This window comes from Nycticebus coucang, chromosome 2 (assembly GCF_027406575.1).
Source record: "Nycticebus coucang isolate mNycCou1 chromosome 2, mNycCou1.pri, whole genome shotgun sequence".
Taxonomy (NCBI): domain Eukaryota; kingdom Metazoa; phylum Chordata; class Mammalia; order Primates; family Lorisidae; genus Nycticebus; species Nycticebus coucang.
Genome location: NC_069781.1, coordinates 44695067 through 44715701, shown reverse-complemented (window position 1 = coordinate 44715701; position 20635 = coordinate 44695067). Strand labels below are relative to the sequence as shown.

The 20635-nt window shown below is 41.4% G+C and overlaps 2 protein-coding genes across 7 annotated transcripts in view; one reads left to right on the top strand and one right to left on the bottom strand.

Moving 5' to 3' along the window:
- FAM219A (family with sequence similarity 219 member A) overlaps positions 1-3315 on the bottom strand; it is a 56837-nt gene extending 53522 nt beyond the window's left edge. For 4 of the 6 annotated variants that reach the window (XM_053570286.1, XM_053570296.1, XM_053570315.1 and 1 more), the window contains exon 1: positions 2937-3315. In XM_053570286.1, coding sequence (XP_053426261.1) covers positions 2937-2996 — 60 coding nt within the window. In that variant the 5' untranslated portion in view covers positions 2997-3315. The remainder of the gene's footprint in view (positions 1-2936) is intronic. The other 2 variants (XM_053570301.1, XM_053570310.1) reach the window with 1 other exon arrangement.
- Positions 3316-3532: 217 nt separating this feature from the next.
- DNAI1 (dynein axonemal intermediate chain 1) overlaps positions 3533-20635 on the top strand; it is a 66028-nt gene continuing 48925 nt past the window's right edge. Inside the window, exon 1 of the mRNA XM_053570260.1 lies at positions 3533-3780. Coding sequence (XP_053426235.1) covers positions 3754-3780 — 27 coding nt within the window. The 5' untranslated portion in view covers positions 3533-3753. The remainder of the gene's footprint in view (positions 3781-20635) is intronic.

Sequence of the window (20635 nt, the reverse complement as noted above, 5' to 3'; positions counted from 1 at the left end):
GGTGCCTTCTCTCCCAGCTTCTGCCACTCCCCCAGGCCTCCTCTCCAAGCTTGAGTTTCTCTTTCAAGTAAATAATTTTTTTTAAAAATATGTGCTCCCCCACAGAATTTATCTGTCTAAGTAAGGAATGGCCTCTAGATCCTTTCCACTAGTATGAGCTAGAGAGGGTTATTTGATGATGGAGTCCATGTAACATGCCTCTATCCATACTGCTTGGTTGACAAAGGGGTTATGCTGATACCAGCATTCCCTATTACCTTGGGGCTTGAGGAGGCAGCTCCTGCTCTGCCATCAGGGGGCCTCACACTGAAGAAGTAAGGAAATAAACTTTTTATGAACTATGAGCTATAGGAGGACAGCACCACATCTGTTTAACCAATCACTGTTTCCCTAATACTTACTGTAGTATCTCGGATAGGGCAGATGCTCAATAATTAATTGGTGAATCAATCTGCCAAATCAATGGTATCAGGTCTCTATAGTCTTTGGAAGGTGGTGTGGGGAGCTATTGTTCAAACTTTAAATAGTTTGTCTTCATAAATGAGAAAATAGTCTAGGAAAGAAGAGAGAACCTAGAGGTCTCAATAAATAATGGCAAAAATGATACAGGTCACAGTTGAGTCTGAGCCTAGGATCTTAGTTTTCATTATCTACCCAAATACCCCAATGAGCCATTTTGCTCTCTCTTCTGCCTTTTACCTCTATAGTATGCTATCTTGATTCCTTATGCCCCCTGTAAAAAATTCCTGGAGAAATACCACACAAGATTCTACTGGTCTCAACAATACACAGGGCATTTAAAGAGTTTTAGGGTACCTCTAGACTACAACCCGGGGACAGTGTCAAGAAGTAGGGCAATGTATATTACCCACTAAAGGGGGGTGACTATATTGATGTTTCCACAAGACTCTTATTCAACCTGCACAAAGTATTCTCCTGCAGACAAGGGCTACTTTAGCCCTTGAGAAAAAAAGTCTGAAGGACAGCTCTTCTAAGTGCTTCTTTGCCATAAGCATTTCTACTCCAGGGCCACACAGACCAGAAAGAGTTTAGGAATCCTCTACTCAGCCAAACCTCTATGCAGAACTTCAGGCAATAACAGAGGCACCAAGGAGAACTAAGAGAGCCTGGTGGCCCTATTCCTATTCTCCTTTTCTTGGATAGTTATTGACTCCCTTCTCAGGAACCCCAGAAAGGAGATGAAAACTAACCCTTTGCTTTCTTCTCCTGACTCACTTGAATCTCCTCCTCTTCCTTCATCCACCACCCTTTTTGGTTCTTGATTAGATGCTTGGTACAGGAAACAATCTAGGGCAATCTAGTGTAACAAGCAAGTTTGGCTGGAAAGAGAATCCAGAAAGGAAAGTTCTCTTTAACTATCCCAAAGTCCTTCTTTAAGTTCATGGAATGGATTTCTCTCTAGGATTTTCTGGTTCCCAGATAACCCAATGATGACATCAGGCTAAGAAAAAGCCTTAGAGCATCTCTCTCTCCAGTTTAACATTGTGCACTTCTATAAAGCTTCTTTGTTTTTGGTTTCTAGTCACAAAAGGGGGAAAGTCACTTATTTCCTACTGGGTGGTTACTAATGATTCTCTATCATATTCCAAAAGGTGTGGGATAGAGGCCATGGTGGGTCCTTGCCAAGGCCCATGGTGGCTGCTGTAATGAGCAGACTACTTGCACAGAAGTCATAATGCACCTCTCAGACAGGAGTTGTGGGGTCAAGGGTAGAGCCTGTTTCTGGCTACCTCCCTAACACGGAGGAGACTTAGGGAACTCCAAAGCTTCAGAACTTGGAGAGTTCAGCTCCAGTAGAGCTTGGAGAAGAAAGCATCCACACTTTCAGGTTCCTAATCCACTCTGCCTCCTTCCAATTCTGCTCTCCGACTCCAAAGGAAAAATGCGAACAGAACCTGAGTGCTCCCTTCTCTCTCTCTCTCTCTCTCTCTCTCTCTCTCTCTCTCTCTCTCTATCAGCTGAGTAGGCCTCCGCGCCTCTCATCCTGTCGCCAGGCAGACAAGCGAGTTAGGTAGCCCCCAGAGGAGGTGGCCAGCGGGCATATTCTCCCTTAGGCCTAGCCTTGGTGCACAACGTCGCCCTCCCCTCCTTGCCGGCAGGGATGACATCATTTTTCCCTGACTCTGGGACCGTTGACAGGCGGCAGGATCCGCGCCCAGCAAAGGACTCTAAGCACGTAAGCCTAGGATGATGGGGGCTTTTCCGAACTGGTGGACACAGGAGGCTCCAGAGCGGCCCCACCTCCTCTCCCGTCTGTTCTCTAGCGCTTGCATCTGCACCCATTTCTCTGTCTCGCTGCCGCGCACTGTTCCTTCTGGGTACAGATACCCACAGCCTGGAACGCCTGCGCTCCCTCCAGAAAAGAACAGAATTCCCAGGTCCTACACAGACCCCGTGCCCTCCAGACGAGTGCCTGGATCTGGCCCAGTGTTCCTATCCATACCCAGCGGACAGGCGAGCAGGCCCCTCCTTTTCTAAAATCCTATTTCCAATCTCTCATAGCTTGACTGCTCCCCGCCCTAAGCATCACAGGCCTCTATGGCTAAATGCGTCCTTGTCCCCTATCAGCCCCCTGGGCGTACGGCCTGAGGTGCCCTATAACAGCTCTCTTGCCATCTCCCGGTATGGGCCTCCGCTAGCGGTGTGCACCATTGTGCCCCCCCTTTCCACTGGACGGCTCTCTGCCTCAGCCGACAGCGCCCTCAGCCCTTAAAGGTTCCTTTGCTCTCACCCGGTGTATTTTCCCACGGCTTTCTTGTCCTACAAGTCCTCCTCACCTGCCAATGCATTTTCAGAGCTCTCTTTACCCCATTCGATGGCGCCCCCTCGGCACAATCCCCACGGCCAGATTCCCTCCCTCCCCCTCAAGCGGCGCCTCCTCCAGGCCCTGGCCTGCCCGCCGCCCGCCCCCTCACCAGCGGCTGCATCTCCGAGTGCGCGGTGGGCACCTGGAACCGGTCGATCTCCTCCATCATGGTGCCGGCAGGCGAGCGGGCCAGGGGCCGGGCGCGGCCGGGGACGCCAATGGGACCGCGCGGGGCGGCGGCCCCAGGAGCCCTGAGGGTGGTGCAGACTAGGCCGCCACAGACCAGGCGGCCGGGCAGGCGGCCGGGCGGTTAGACGGGTGGGCGGGGGGCGAGAGGTTCGCAGAGTGGCTGAGGCCGGCGTGGCTCTGTGGGCTGCCTTGGCGCTACCGCGGCTATGGCGGAGCAGAGCCGCCGGTCTCGCCTCGCCTCCTACTCCGCCGCCGCCTCCTGTCAGCAGCTCAGCCACTGCGGTGACTCGGCAACTCCACTTCCGGGTCCGGGACACCGCCCGGATCCTGCATTATACATGAGGAGGCGGTGCCTGGGTGCCCCAGCCCTTCCCACAAGCCGGAGACCCGAATGAGGGCGGCAGTGGGTGGTGTTATCCTGAAGGGCGGGGCTTAGTGTAGACTGAAGCTTGCCGCGCGCCCAGCCCCGCCTCCTCGCCAGGACCGCTAGAGGCGCCTGCGCCTGGGCAGCCCATCGGTTGCTGGGTAACCGCGTCAGGGAGGAGTTGACTCTATACTGCAAGGGCACCCGGACCCACCGCGACTGCTGTCCCCAAAGAACCCCTGCGACTGGGAATTGAAGTGGAAGAGAGTTCAGTTTTCCTGTGCGTGGTCGAGCTGACGGACACATTTCTTGTCCTCAGGCAAGGGAGCGTTTTGCAGGCTCTCCAGGGGTTGAGATTTCTGCTTCTGCGAAGATGCCCCCTAAACAGACTCGTAGGCAGGTAACGCACTGCCCCACCTGCCCTCTCCTGCTGACCTCTGACCTCCGCCGCCATTATCATCACCATTGATAATACGTCTTCTGATCTTTGATGTTTTCTTTATTGAACCCCAACCTCTCTCTCTTGTGACCTCTGGCCTCCATGCCCACTGACTTGTGACTCTGAACTGCTCTCCCTCACTGATCCTGGCTCCATCTCCCACATTACTTTTAACCCACTGTTTCTAAACTCTTTCCTACTCTTCTAACCTCACCGCTCCCATCCCCTCATTCCACTTGCTCCACATACTCATCCTGACGAGTCCATCCTCTTTAATGCCCCCCAGGCCCACTCCTACCAGTTCCATTCCTCATTGTCTTCACATTCTTGTCCTTAAGGAGCTATTTGTCCAATCTTTTGCTGTGTGCTCAAAGCCGGACAAAGTAGGGGACATAGGCCTTGCCTTTTGAGATCCCACAGATGGGGTGCAAGAAAACTGTACAGGAGACACAGGACAGATTATATGTAGGAATCTGGTTTAGAGTTTCTGTGCTGGAAGACTTGTGAAGAGAGAGGGGTCAGCAAAGAGGAAGAAGAGAGAGGTTCTTTTTCTATCCCCGTCCCCGCCTCTCCCTCCACACACTCACACACTGGACGATATAAACACTGGCTTCTAACTATTTCTAGAACCTTAAATTTCTCTCTCCCCTGTGAGCCCCTGGCCCACTCCTGTGACATTGCTGGGTGAGTCAATGTGAACATTGTGTTCAAATTGTGAACATAATGTTCTTGTTGCCACCTAGCCAGATGTCATCTTTTCTCACAAAAAAAGCCCAAAAGTCCCCTCCCTTAACCCATGGAACCCAGAGTTCTGATTTCCTCCTCAGTATCACCATGTAGGGTAAGGTAGACCCAGCTTCTCCAGGAGCTCTCAGTGGTGAAGCCACTTAATCCCTCAGGAATCACTTTTTCCAAACCCTTAATAAAGTATCACTCTGTGGCTAATGTGAAGTTTCTAGCTCTGTAAAGCAGGACTTCTATTGATTTAGTCTAAATTTACCTCAGTCAAGCCTAGGTGTATTGAAGCTTCAAGAACAAATTTCTGCGTGTATGCTTTTTGTGACTTTACTTTGTTTTGGTCTGTACTCCTCCATATTAGCCTTTGGGACTCTGCTTCTTTTACCTGGTCTTCTATAGCAGATGGACCTATCTTTCTTGGATTTCTGCAGCCATGGGGAAACTACTATTCCCATATGGTCATGCCTTAGTTGGGGTTGAGATGTGTTTCAAAGTTCATGTGCTGTACTGGGGCCTACTGACCCTTTATTTACAGGCAGTTTGTTTTTAAAGCAACAGTATTTAAGTCTGGTTTATTACAATAAAATGGAACATTCTAGTTGTACATGTTGACAAGTTTTGACAAATATATATACTTGTGAGCCACCACCACAATCAAGATGCAGGGTACTTTATCCCAAGAAGTTCCCTGTTCTTCATCCAGGTCAGTTCTCCCTATTGGCTCAGCCCTGCCATGCCATTGGTCTGCCTTCTGTCATTATAGATTAGATTTGTCTTTTCTAGTAACTTGAAGCTTGAACAAGCTTGAGGATGAGTTTTTCCAGCCCATTAAGAGAAATACTGGAGACTAGTTACACTGAGAACAGAGAGGTGACAGCAGAGAGTTAAGCAGAGAAGCCTGCGTTAACTGTTTCTGAACACTTCAGCACTGCCCCCTGGAGGGAAGGGTAGTACAGCCTAACTACTGGCATCTGTGGGTCTGAGAAAAAAGACTGGGTTGTGTACTTCATCATTCTCTTGTCTCAGTGAAGCCCAGTTTGGGTCAGTGCTAATTGGGTATGAGATAACCTAGAGGTATTTGAGAAGTTGTCCCTCTCCTCTGGGAGCTCAGTTCAATGAGGGAGACAGGACACAGGTAAATAAAGGTAAGGGAAGATGGCATGAAGTAACAGTAAGGCTTTAGGGAGGAGGCAAGAAGGACTTGGATGTCTGCCGAGTTAAGGGAAGGTTATGGATGAGTTTGTTAGGGAATAGGGAAGAGTTTAAAATATATTCATGTAAATAGAATAAAAGTTTAAACTCTATCACTGCACTGATCAGACTTTTTAGTGGCTTCCTGCTACTCTCAGGATAAAGTCCCAAATGTCCAATTTGCTAGGTATGGCCTGCAAGGCCCTGCATGGTCTAGCCTTTGCTATTCATCCTTATTTAGTTCTCCCTATTGCTCTGTGAAAATTCTGCATTCCCAGCAAACTGAACTTCCATCACTTCCTAGAAGTGATATACACACTCTCTTTCTCCTCTAGGCTTTTGAAACTGCCTGTTTCTTCTGTCTGCCTGGTACGATCTTTTCTGTCTGCTGCCATCTCTTCTACTTTCCCCTGCCACAAATCCCTTCCATCTCCTAGCCATACTTAAAGTCTCAGCTTGACCTTCTTATTCTCCTACAATGATTAAGTCCCTTTTGTGGTGGCAGAATAGGGTGATATAGGTTGGTATCTCTACTAGACTATAACTCTGTTATGGCAAGGATCATGTCTGACTTGTTCGTTGTTGATTCCCCTATACCTACCACAATACGTGTAGTATATTAAGTTCTGGGAAAATGAATTGAATATGAATCCTGATTGCCTGAGATATTCTTTGGAAATTTTCATCTGAGTGTGTTTGAAAGATAGGAAGGTGAAATATACCTGAATGGGGAGATTGGTGGGGAGTGCCACCAAACTGCAACAAAAAATAGCCGGGCGTTGTGGCGGGTGCCTGTAGTCCCAGTTACTTGGGAGGCGGAGGCAAGAGAATTGCTTAAGCCCAAGAGTTTGAGGTTGCTGTGAGTTGTGACACCACACTCTACTGAGGGCAACATAGTGAGACTATCTCAAAAAAAAAAGAAAAAAGTCCCTGTTCTCATGGAGCTTATCTTTTAGTTGGAGGTAAATTTTGAATAAACAAATAAGTAAAACATATAGTATATCAGATAGTAATAGTGACAAGAAGAAAAATAAATCAGGGAAGTAGACTAAGAAGTTCAGGCAACCAGGTGGTCAGGGAGGGCCTCACAAAGGGGACATTTGAACAAGAACCCAAAGGAAATGAAAGAGCTGGCTATGCAATATCTGTGTATGTGGCGGAAGCATACTAGACAGATGGCATAGCAAGTATAAAGTCTCTGAGATGGGAGTCTACTACACACGTTCTGGATTAGCAAGGAAGGGTGGAGAAAGAGGCAGGAGATAAGGTCAGAGAGGTAAATTCCTCTACCCCTTAGAATTAATCAAATAACCCATGGACTAGTAAAATGAGTAATGATGGAACTCTATAACTCATAATTTATAATTAAAATGCGTGAATTTCAGGGACCATAAACCATGACTAGCTCAAAACATCACTGGTAATGCCCCAATAACAAAGTGTCCTTCCTGAAAATTATGAGAATGCCACTGATTGCATGTGCAGGAGGAGCTTTGCAGCATTGCCAAACATTGCCTGGCAGCCAGACTTCTTAGTAGAAAACCGAATTAGAGTCTTCTGTCAACTCCAGTTAAAAGCTAATTTTAGTTTATGACTAACAAATTTTAGTACCTCTTTATAACTCAGTTGGTTACCATAAAAAAAAAAAATCAAAGTCTGGAATTCTACATCATTCATCTGTAAAAGCCAAAGAAAAGGCTTGTGTTTTGGACTATTTTATAGTCTCTCACCAGGCCCCTTTGAAGCAATACTTTCAGAAATATTGATCTAGATGAAAGGTGACTAGGGGGAAGTGATCAGGATTGGGCACAAGGTCAGAAAAGAATCTTGGGTGATTCAGAGATTTTGAGTCTGGATGGATTCCAGATGATGAGGTCTGGAATCCATGGAAGAAAGGACAGGAGGTGAGCAGAATCCATGGGGAAGTTGTGTTTCTAGATGTCCAAAATAAGATATCCTCAGTCTTGTGACCCTTCTCCTGTCGTCCTCAAGCCCTAGATATGCTCTTTTACCCCTTTACCTACTAAATATCTCGCAACTCAAACCACTTTTTTCATATTTACTTCTACCTCCATACCTGAATCTACAATCATCTCTCATGCAGAATGTTGTAATAGCCTGGTAACGACCTCAACCTCTCATACCCTTTCCAATCCATTCTCTGTACTGCATCAAGAGTGATCTTTTCAAACTGCCAATCTGATTATGCCATCTCCCACTGACAACACTTCAGTGATCACCCATTGCTGTTAGGATAGGAACCAGATTTTTAGATAACCCTTCAGGGGCCCATATGAGCTGAGACCCATCTGGATCTCTAAACTTTAACTTGTACTACTCTTCCCCCAGTATTTCTATATTTCAGTTTTATTTGCTATCCTCTCTTTCTGGAACACTCTTCACGCCCTCCTTCCCACATACTTACTCCTAAGATTTTAGCCCAAAAGTCAACCCCCACAACCCACTCCAATGCTCCCTACCTTTTTATTGAAGATAGGGTTAAGTGTCTTCTATTATACAGACTTATTGTTCTATGTTCCTTTTTTCCATAGCAGGCATCACAGTTTGTAATTATTCACTTACTTGTGTAATTATGTGATTATTGTATGTCTCTCCCATTAGACTGTGAGCTCCTCAAGAGCAAGGCCTGTGAATGTCTCTGCTTAAATCTATATTCTCAGCTCCTAACACAGTGGCCATCATGCCAAAAGCTCTCAATGAATGATACTGAGTGAATAATGAAATGTGGTGAGGGAGCTAGCCTTGGATGCTATGGAAACATGTGAGAGGGGATTCTGACACTGATTCTGGGGCAATCAGGAAAGACTTCTGGGAGGAATACCAGCATTTAGGATTTGTACAGAAGAAGTAAAAAATAGAGAATAAGGAAGAGTAACCAGAAAAATAAGACAAGGAAAAATAATGTCCCAGAAGCTAAAGGAAGACTGTGTTTCTAGTGTGGTTAGCTGTGTGATGTGTTATGCTGCTAAGGTGTCAGTGAAGATAAGCACCCAGACATAGCCATTAGATTTAATAACTAGAAAATTATTAGAGACCTTGGAAAAAACAATTTCAGAGGTAAAAGCTAGACTGAATTGAGCTAAGAAGGCAGTAAAGATCATATAGACTAGGATTTTTTTTTTAAAGCTGAAAATAAAAATTGAATATACTAAGTGCTACAGGGAAGGGCCCCAGATAGAGAAAGAAGTTGATGATTAAGAAGAAAGATTAATGTCTTGGCGCCTGTAGCACAATGGTTTGAAACCAGCCTGGGTCAGCTAAAACAGCAATGACAACTATAACAACAACAAAATAGCCAGGTGTTGTGGTGGGCATCTGTAGTCCCAGCTACTTGGGAGGCTGAGGTAAGAGAATCGCTTAAGTCCAAGAGTTTGAGGTTGCTATGAACTGTGGCACCACGGCACTCTATCCAGGGCGACATAGTGAGATTCTATCTCCAAAAATAAATAAAGAAAGAAAGAAAGAAGAAAGATTAAATAATGACTAGAGCTAGTCTCTGAGGAGATGGAAATGGATCAGTTGTGGACAGGAGGAGGAACTCTTTGTAACAGGAGAGGAGAAAGGATGGATGCAGATGATGATAATTTTGAGGTTTAGCAGCAGAGAGTTGAAAGAATTTTTTTCTCCCTTCGTGTAGTGGTGTTATGGAATTCCCTCTGGAAGTGATAACTAGAAAACAAATTTTGCCAATGGCTGTTCCATTTTGTTATGATTATAGTCATGCTATTTTCAGAGTTATGGTCTGAGGTTTGTCATGCACAATTATCAGATTACAAGCCAGCTGTGAGCATTTGAGGCCAGAACTTAGTCTTCTCCCCTGTGTACTGTGGAGTCTACTACATTGTTAGTACTTGGTACATGCCAGGTACTTGAATAATAATGGCAAGGGCTCTTGTGCTTATCACTAGGCTTTGCAGTCTGCAAGCTGATACTGAGGAGTAATGTTGATTCTCTGGCTCCAGCTGTGAGCAAGCCACATGAAATTGTTTTCTGCCAGTTAGGAATTTATATGGAGTGCTCAGTTTTCACAGTCACTGAGCTCCAACAGAGTTGTGTGGAAGAAGCAACCAAAGGACATAGCTATTGATCAAACTTCAGTTTCACTGCTTTGAGTCTGACAACACTTTGTCCTACTCATAGAGTCACTAGATTCTGGTTTGTTTGGTGAATTTATGTCTTTATTTATCTCATGTCCTATACAGAGACCTTTGGGAGTGAGAACCAATTGAACCGTGGTTCTTCTTTAGCTGTCATATTAGAACCTGGCATACAGTGGATGCTTAATAACTACTAGGTGAATGGATAATGATTGAATGAGTTGGTTGATGAGTGAATAAGTGAATGATGGAAAGGTATGTACTAAAATACTCTGAACACTAATTTTTCGTTCTTCGCCTGTAGAAGAAGCAATTCTTGCCTCCTTCATCCTAGTCAAAGTAGCCTGATTTTGCTACTCACTCTAGTTCTAGTGTTATGTTTATTTTCCTACTTTTATTCTTACCTCACATCTATTTTCTCTCAACTTGTTTTATCAATGAGTCATTTATTTAGCCTCAAACTTTGTCTAGGGACAAATTGGAGTATAAATGGATAAAATAATCTGTTGATCCTTGGATAGACACCTAGTTCCATGCCTCTGTGTCTTTGTTAATGATTTTGTTCCTCTGCATGGTATGCCCAAGTCTTTTCTACTCTTTCTGACCACCTAGGATGAGGAATTGGAAAGCTACCTATCTCATTTTTCAACCAGTCAGATTTTCCATAGTCTCAAATCCTTTGTAACTTTAGTGTGCTTCCAGCTCATTGTGGCTGCTCTAGTTTCTCCCTACCTCACAAACATTTTCATCAATATCTGCATCCAACTACTGGTTGTCTCTGTAGTCTTAGTTCAGACTTTTAGAGAGGGAATCTGATGGCTAGCTCATCTGTTCACGCTGGGCATTGTCACTGAGGGACAAGATCCTGTGAGTCTCTAAGAAGCCAAAGCTATGAGCAAGGCAGTTTCCCTTAAGAAGAGGTGTTCTTTATCCTCAGCTGCTTGAGTGCAGGATATAACCTATTTTACTCTAAAGTAACTTCTACATTGTTTCTGGTAAATCTCTTTCTCATGAATTGTACAGGAAGGGGCCTCAGATTTCTTCCGGTCCAATGCCTTCATTCAAGGATAATATTATTTCTTCAAATATTTTTTCCTCCTCCTTTATTTTTCCATCTGGTATTCCAGCTACATACATGGTCCAAATAGATATATATTTCCACAGGTCACTAAGGTTCTGTTTTTTTATAAATCTTGTTTCTCTCTGTTCTTCAGATTGGATAATTTCTGTGGATTCATCTATATATACTTTTTTTTTTTTGAGACAGAGCCTCAAGCTGTCTCCCTGGGTAGAACTTATTGCAACTCAGTGGAACTTATCAAAACTTCCCCAGACTTGGAAAAAATATAGGACTATCAAAATGTCAACGAGTGCCCAAGCAGGATAAATACAAATAAACCACATGTAGTTCTCTCATGGTCAAACTACTGAACATCAAAGATAAAAATGAAATCTTGGAAATAGCCAGAGAAAAACGACACATTGCATATAGAGGAATGATGATGTGAATTATGGTTGACTTCTCATCATAAACAGTGGAAGCCAGAAGACAATGGAATAACATTGGCTGAGGAGGGTTGATTGCCTGAGCTCACTGATTTGAGACCAGTTTGAGCAAGAGTAAGACCTCGTCTCTAAAAATAGCCAGGTGTTGAGATGGATGCCTGTAGTCCCAGCTACTTGGGAGGCTGAGGGAAGAGAATCACTTGAGCCCAAAAGTGATTTTAAAAGTTGCTGTGAGCTATGATGCCATGGCACTCTACCAAGGGTGACAAAGTGAGACTCTATCTCAAAAAAAAAGAAGTATATATAGATATATGTGAATCAAAAACTGACAGAACTAAAAGGGAAAATAGAAACATCCACAGTGATAGAAATTTTAACATTCCTCTCTTGGTAACTGAGAGATATAGAAGATCTGAATAATGTTGTTAACCAATTTAACCTAATTAACATTTATAGAACACTATGCTGAAGAACTGCAGGATGAAATTTATACCCAATAATGTGTAGATCAACCACAAACTGGTATGTAAAATAAGTCTCAGTACACTTCAAAAGATCAAAATCCTGCAGGTTTTAATTCAACACCATGCCAAAAAAAAAAAAAAAAATCTTGACATACCAGGAATAGTTTGAACAATATAGAAGTAAAGAGTATCTTTTTAAAAGCCTCCAAATATTTATTTTTTTAAAGACAGAGACTCACTCTTTTGCCTAAGCTGGAGTATCGTGATATGATCATAGCTCCCGAACAGCCTCAAACTCCTACAATCCTTCTGTTTCAGCTTCCTGACTAGGTAGGACTACAGGCATATAACACCACATTCACACCTGGCTATTTTTAAATTTGTTAAAATTCGCTCAAGACAGCCTAGGCTGGTTTTGAACTCCTTGTCTCAAGTGATCCTCCCACCTCAGCCTCCTAAAGCAGTAGGCTTATAGGCATGAGTCACCATGCCTGGCTAAATTTCCAAATATTTAGAAATTAAAGAAGACTTCTAAGTAAACCATACCACAGATCAAAAGAAAAAAATCACAAGAGAAGTTAGAAAATGTTTTAATTGAATGGTAATGAAAATGTAGTGTATCAAAAATTGTAGGGTCCTGCTAGAATTTTGCTTAATGGAAATATACCAGCTTTAAATGTTGTATTAGAAAAGAAGAAAGGTTTAAGATCAATGTTTCAAGTTTACAATTTAAGAGTATAGAAAAAGAGTAAATTCAAAGTAGTAAAAGCAAGATTTATTTTATTGATTCATTCATTTATTTTATTTTTTCAGAGAAACAAAAAGAAAAACAACAGAGAAAATTAACAATGCCAGAACTTGATTCTTTGAAAAAGCTAATAAAATTGATAAAACAGCAATATTTATCAAGATAAAAAGAAAGCACAATAGCCATATGAAGGAAAAATGAGATATCACTACAGATCCTACAGACATTAAAAAGGATAATAATGGCCTGAACAAAGTGAGGCCCCATCTCTACTAAAAATAGAAAAATTAGCTGGATGTTGTAGTGCGTGCCTGTAGTCCCAGCTACTCAGGAAGCTGAGGCAGGAGGATTGCTGGAGCCCAGGCATTTGAGGTAGTTGTGAGTTAGGCCATGGCATTCTAGCTTGAGTGACAGAGTGAGACTCTTATCTCAAACAAACAAACAAACAAACAAAAAAAAAAAAAAAACAAATTTGTTCCCATAATATATAGAAAGAATAATGTATAAGACAAAATGAGGCTTATTCAAAAACTTCAAAGTTAGCTCAACATTAAAAAAATAATAGCATTTCTTCATATTAACAGAGTAAAGAAGAAAAATCATATAATGATGACATTTCAATAGATTCAGAAAAGAAATTAACAAGTTTTAACAAAATCCATCCCCACAAGATTGTTTTGAGGTCAAATGAGATGATGTACTAAAAAATGTTTAGTAGACTGAAATATGCTATATAATTGAAAGTTATTATTTTTTTTGTCATCCTCTGCTATGACTTTCTGAGATTTTGGGGCTCATTTGTGGCAGGACTTCTTGGGACCTAAACAACACACTTTACAATTATTCATTATATGCCCTCAGAATGGGACTCAATTGCCTCAGATTATGATGTAATAATAAAAATAACAACAAACACAAAGTCTACACTGCTACTGATATTTGAGGGCTTACTGTGTGCTGGGCTCTGACTTAGTGTTCTTTGTACATTATTTTATTTTATCCCCACAGCAATTCTAGGAGGAGGGCACTAATATTTTTCTTCACCTTATAGATAAGAGAATGAAGATTAGAGACTAAATATCTTGCTAAAGGTCTTACATATAGCATATAGTAGAGCCAGGAACCCAGCCAAGCCTTACTTTAGAGCTCCAGCTTTTAAACTCCACATGTTGTGCCTCCTGAAACTTTTGTCTGGGAAGAATCCTATAAAGTTGGTTTCTGCCCTACTAGGTTTCCAGGGAGGCATGCAGCAGATCTTCTGTCCTCTTTTCCTGCTTCCTGAGCACTGTGCTAGCACTGCATTAATAGAAAAGAGAAACTTCATTTAACTGTACTTTGTTGATCTTTTTATTAGTATATCACATTATAAAAGTAGTACACATCCATATTAAAAATTTTAAAACCATGGCAGTGAGTATAAGGCAAACAATATTAGTCCCCTTCCCCATATTTCTCCAGTCGCACTGCCTGGACAAACCACTGTCAATAGATTCTGTATAATCTTCTGGAAATTTTGTATGTATATTCAAATACACACACAAACATATTCTTAAACAGATGGGCATCTATTCCTGTAACTAGCTTTTTTATTTCACAGTATACATTGGCGAGCTCTCCCTAACAATACATAATGGTTTACTTTATTCTTTTAATTTAATTTATTTAAAAATAATATACTACTTTAATTAACAAAAATTGTATATATTTATCATGTTGTACATATTTTGAAATATGTATACATTGTGAAATTGCAAAATTGAGCTAATTTTTTTTTTTTTTTTGAGACAGAGCCTCAAGCTGTCTCCCTGGGTAGAGTGCTGTGGCATCACAGCTCAAAGCAACTTCCAACTCCTTGGCTCAAGTGATTCTGTTGCCTCACCTCCCAAGTAGCTGGGACTACAGGTGCCCGCCACAATGCCTTGCTAATTTTTGGTTGTAGTTGTCATTGCTGCTTGGCAGGCCTGGGCTGGATGCAAACCCGCCAGCTCAGCTACAGGTGCCAAGCCAAAAATTGAGCTATTTAATATATGCATTACCTCATATATTTATAACTTTTTGTGGTGAGAACACTTATGATCTACTTTCAGAATTTTTTTTTTTTGAGACGGAGTTTCACTCTATCGTCCTGGGTAGAGTGCTGTGGCATCAGCCTAGCTCACAGAAACCTCAAACTTTTGTCCTCAAAAGAACCCTTTCACCTCAGTCTCCAGAGTAGCTGAGACTGCAGGTACCTGTCACAATGCCCAGCTAGTTTTTTTCTATTTTTAGAGACAGGGTCTTGCTCTTGCTCAGGCTGGTCTTGAACTCCTGAGCTCAAGCAATCTTCCCTCCTCACCCTCCCAAGGTACTAGGATTACAGGCATGAGCCACCATGCCTGGCCCTACTTTCCGCAATTTTTTTTTTTTTTTATTGTTGGGGATTCATTGAGGGTACAATAAGCCAGGTTACACTGATTGCAGTTGTTAGGTAAAGTCCCTCTTGCAATCATGTCTTGCCCCCATAAAGTGTGACACACACCAAGGCCCCACTCCCCTCCCTCCATCCCTCTTTCTGCTTCCCCCCCATAACCTTAATTGTCATTAATTGTCCTCATATCAAAATTGAGTACATAGGATTCATGCTTCTCCATTCTTGTGATGCTTTACTAAGAATAATGTCTTCCACTTCCATCCAGGTTAATACGAAGGAAGTAAAGTCTCCATTTTTTTTAATGGCTGAATAGTATTCCATGGTATACATATACCACAGCTTGTTAATCCATTCCTGGGTTGGTGGGCATTTAGGCTGTTTACACATTTTGGCGATTGTAAATTGAGCTGCAATAAACAGTCTAGTACAAGTATTCTTATGATAAAAGGATTTTTTTCCTTCTGGGTAGATGCCCAGTAATGGGATTGCAGGATCAAATGGGAGGTCTAGCTTGAGTGCTTTGAGGTTTCTCCATACTTCCTTCCAGAAAGGTTGTACTAGTTTGCAGTCCCACCAGCAGTGTAAAAGTGTTCCCTTCTCTCCACATCCACGCCAGCATCTGCAGTTTTGAGATTTTGTGATGTGGGCCATTCTCACTGGGGTTAGATGATATCTCAGGGTTGTTTTGATTTGCATTTCTCTAATATATAGAGATGATGAACATTTTTTCATGTGTTTGTTAGCCATTCATCTGTCATCTTTAGAGAAAGTTCTATTCATGTCTCTTGTCCATTGATATATGGGATTGTTGGCTTTTTTCATGTGGATTAATTTGAGTTCTCTATAGATCCTTGTTATCAAGCTTTTGTCTGATTGAAAATATGCAAATATCCTTTCCCATTGTGTAGGTTGTCTCTTTGCTTTGGTTATTGTCTCCTTAGCTGTACAGAAGCTTTTCAGTTTAATGAAGTCCCATTTGTTTATTTTTTTTGTTGTTGCAATTGCCATGGCAGTCTTCTTCATGAAGTCTTTCCCCAGGCCAATATCTTCCAGTGTTTTTCCTATGCTTTCTTGGAGGATTTTTATTGTTTCATGCCTTAAATTTAAGTCCTTTATCCATCTTGAATCAATTTTTGTGAGTGGGGAAAGGTGTGGGTCCAGTTTCAGTCTTTTACATGTAGACATCCAGTTCTCCCAACACCATTTATTGAATAGGGAGTCTTTCCCCCAAGGTATGTTCTTGTTTGGTTTATCAAAGATTAGGTGGTTGTAAGATGTTAGTTTCATTTCTTGGTTTTCAATTCGATTCCAAGTGTCTATGTCTCTGTTTTTGTGCCAGTACCATGCTGTCTTGACCACTATGGCTTTGTAGTACAGACTAAAATGTGGTATGCTGATGCCCCCAGCTTTATTTTTATTACTAAGAACTGCCTTAGCTATACGGGTTTTTTTCTGGTTCCATACAAAACGCAAAAAGATTTTCCAAATCTTGAAAGTATGATGTTGGTATTTTGATAGGAATGGCATTGAATAGGTAGATTGCTTTGGGAAGTATAGACATTTTAACAATGTTGATTCTTCCCATCCATGAGCATGGTATGTTCTTCCATTTGTTAATATCCTCTGCTATTTCCTTTCTGAGGATTTCATAGTTTTCTTTATAGAGGTCCTTCACCTCCTTCGTTAGGTATATTCCTAGGTATTTCATTTTTTTTTTGAAACTATGGTGAAGAGAGTTGTGTCCTTAATTAGCTTCTCATCTTGACTGTTATTGGTGTATACAAAGGCTACTGACTTGTGGACATTGATTTTATATCCTGAAACATTACTGTATTTTTTGATGACTTCTAGGAGTCTTGTGATTGAGTCTTTGGGATTCTCTAAGTATAAGATCATGTCGTCAGCAAAGAGGGAGAGTTTGACCTCCTCTGCTCCCATTTGGATTCCCTTTATTTCCTTGTCTTGCCTAATGGTATTGGCTAGAACTTCCAGCACTATGTTGAATAGTAAAGGTGACAGAAGACAACCTTGTCTGGTTCCAGTTCTAAGAGGAAAAGCTTTGAGTTTTATCCATTCAGTAAAATATTGGCTGTGGGTTTGTCATAGATAGCTTCAATCAGTTTTAGAAATGTGCCACCTATGCCTATACTCTTCAGTGTTCTAATTAGAGAAGGATGCTGGATTTTATCAAATGCTTTTTCTGCATCTATTGAGAGGATCATGTGATCTTTATTTTTGCCTCTGTTAATATGGTGGATAACGTTTATGGACTTGCGTATGTTAAACCAGCCTTGCATCCCTGGGATGAAGCCTACTTGATCATGATGAATGACTTTTTTGATGATAAACTGTAATCTTTTGGCTAGGATTTTGTTGAGAATTTTTGCATCTATATTCATGAGTGAGATTGGTCTGAAATTCTCCTTTTTGTTTGGGTCTTTTCCTGGTTTTGGTATCAGGTTGATGTTTGCTTCATAGAATGTGTTGGGGAAGATTCCTTCTTCCTCAATTTTTTGGAATAATTTCTGCAGTACAGGAATAAGCTCTTCCTTGAAGGTTTGATAGAATTCTGGAGTGAAGCCATCTGGACCAGGGCATTTTTTGGTTGGAAGATTTTTTTATTGTTTCTTTGATCTCAGTGCTTGAAATTGGTCTGTTCAGGAGCTCTATTTCTTCCTGGCTGAGTCTAGGGAGAGGGCGTGATTCCAAATATTTATCCATTTCCTTCACATTGTCAAATTTCTGGGCATAGAGTTTCTGGTAGTATTCAGAGATGATCGCTTGTATCTCTGTGGGATCAGTTGTTATTTCCCCTTTATCATTTCTGATTGAGGTTACTAGAGATTTTACTTTTCTATTCCTCGTTAGTCTGGCCAATGGTTTATCTATTTTATTTATTTTTTCAAAAAACCAACTTCTTGTTTCATTAATTTTCTGAATGATTCTTTTGTTTTCAATTTTATTGATCTCTGATTTGATTTTGGATATTTCTTTTCTTCTACTGAGTTTAGGTTTAGATTGTTCTTCTTTTTCCAATTCCATAAGATGGCTTGTAAGATTGTTGATGCGCTCTCTTTCTGTTTTTCAAGTGTAGGCATCTAAAGTGATGAATTTTCCTCTCAAAACTGCTTTTGCAGTATCCCACAGGTTTTGGTAGCTTGTGTCTTCATTGTTGTTATGCTCAAGGAAGTTAATGATTTCCTGTTTGATTTCTTCCTGCACCCATCTGTTATTCAACAGAAGATTGTTTAATTTCCATGCCTTTGGGTGGGGTTGAGCATTTTTGTTAGAGTTGAGTTCCACCTTTAGTGCCTTATGGTCTGAGAAGATACAAGGTAAAATTTCAATTCTTTTGATTCTGCTGATATTTGTTTTGTGTCCCAGGATATGATCAATTTTGGAGAATGTTCCATGGGGTGATGAGAAGAATGTATATTCTTTATCTTTGGGGTGGAGTGTTCTATATGTGTCTATCAAGCACAGTTGTTCTAGGGTCTCATTTAAATCTCTTATATCCTTGTTTAATTTCTGTTTAGAGGATCTGTCCAGCTCTGTAAGAGGAGTGTTAAAGTCCCCTGTTATGATGGTATTATCAGATATCATATTGCTCAGACTGAGTAAGGTCTGTTTCAAGAATCTGGGAGCATTTAAATTGGGTGCATAAATATTTAGAATTGAAATGTCTTCTTGTTGTATTTTTCCCTTGACCAATATAAAGTGACCATCTTTATCTTTTTTGACTTTAGTTGCTTTAATTCCACATGTATCTGAAAATAAGATTGCAACTCCTCTTTTCTTCTGAATTCCATTTGCCTGAAAAATTGTCTTCCAACCCTTGACTCGGAGCTTTAATTTGTCTTTTGAAGCCAGGTGTGTTTCTTGCAGACAGCAAATGGATGGCTTGTGTTTTTTAATCCAGTCAGCCAATCTATGTCTCTTCAGTGGGGAATTCAAGCCATTAACATTTATTGAGATAATTGATAAGTGTGGTAGTATTCTATTCGTCTTATTTTGTGAGAGTCCATTGCTTAGTTTTATCTTTTGCATCAGTGTGGAGGTTAGGTTCTGTCCTTTGATTTCTGAGTCTTACTTTGCTGCTGATCCATTGTGGTGGTCAGTGTGCAGAACAGGTTGAAGTATTTCCTGTAGAGCTGGTCTTATTGTGGCAAATTTCCTCAATGTTTGTATATCCGTAAATGATTTGATTTCTCTGTCAATTTTTAAGCTTAGCTTAGCAGGGTATAGAATTCTGGGCTGGAAATTGTTCTGTTTAAGTAGATTAAAGGTAGATGACCATTGTCTTCTTGCTTGGAAAGTTTCATTAGAGAAGTCTGCGGTCACTCTGATGGATTTGCCCCTGTAGGTCAACTGGCGCTTACTCCTGGCAGCTTGCAGAATCTTTTCTTTTGTCTTGACTTTGGACAGGTTCATCACAATGTGTCTTGGAGAAGCTCGGTTAGAGTTGAGGCGACCTGGGGTCCAATATCCCTCTGAAAGCAGTGTGTCAGAATCTTTGGTGATATTTGGGAAATTTTCTTTTATAATATTCTCTAGTATGGCTTCCATTCCTCTGGGGCATTTTTCTTCCCCTTCTGGAATTCCTATAACTCGTATGTTGGAACGCTTCATAATGTCCCATAATTCTGACAGTGAATGTTCTGCTTTCTCTCTCTTCTTTTCTGCCTCTTTTACTATCTGAGTTATCTCAAAAACTTTGTCTTCTACCTCTGAAATTCTTTCTTCTGCATGGTCTAACCTGTTGCTGATACTTTCCATTGCATCTTTAAGTTCCCCTGATTGACTGTTTCATTTCCTTCAGCTCTGCTATATCCTTTTTATATTCTTCATATCATTCATCTCTGATTTGATTCTGTTTTTGAATTTCCTTTTGGTTATTTTCCACTTTATTAGCAGTTTCCTTCATTGTTTCCATCATTTCTTTCATTGTTTTCAACATGTGTATTCTAAATTCCCTTTCTGTCATTCCTAACATTTCTGTATAGGTGGAATCCTCTGCAGTAGCTACCTCATGGTCCCTTGGCAGGGTTGTTCTGGACTGGTTCTTCATGTTGCCTGGAGTTTTCTGCTGATTCTTCCTCATGAGTGATTTCTTTTATCTGTTTCCTTACCCTAATTTTCCTTTCACTTCCTCTTGCTCTTTAAGTTCTTGTGCCTGTGGACTAAGGGTTACAGGACCAGAAGGGTGAGAAGGATGAAGAGCAAAAAAGGGATGAAAGAAAGGAGGACCGAGTGATAAGAAAGAAAAAAAGAAAAATAGAGAAAGGAGAGGGGGTGGGTAAAAGGAATATTGACAAAAAGAAGAGAGGCACAGAAAGAGGGAGACAGAGCAATATAGGTGTACAGTAGGGTACTTTGACACAACCTTAAAAAAAACCCACCTTCTGGGGGTGCCCAGTTGTGTGGTTCCCTTGAGGTCAGCAGCTCTTTGCTAAACTGATCAGACACAGTACCCCACCTCCACCAAGTAGAGAGGAAAGACAAAAATGCTATAAATCAAACCAAAACAAGCAAACAGAAAACTTTACGGGATAAAATTGGGTGAAAAACCAAATAATAGCAGTAGAAACACTAGCAAAAATGAAGTTCTAGTTATTGAAAAAGGCAGCAATGGGAAATTATA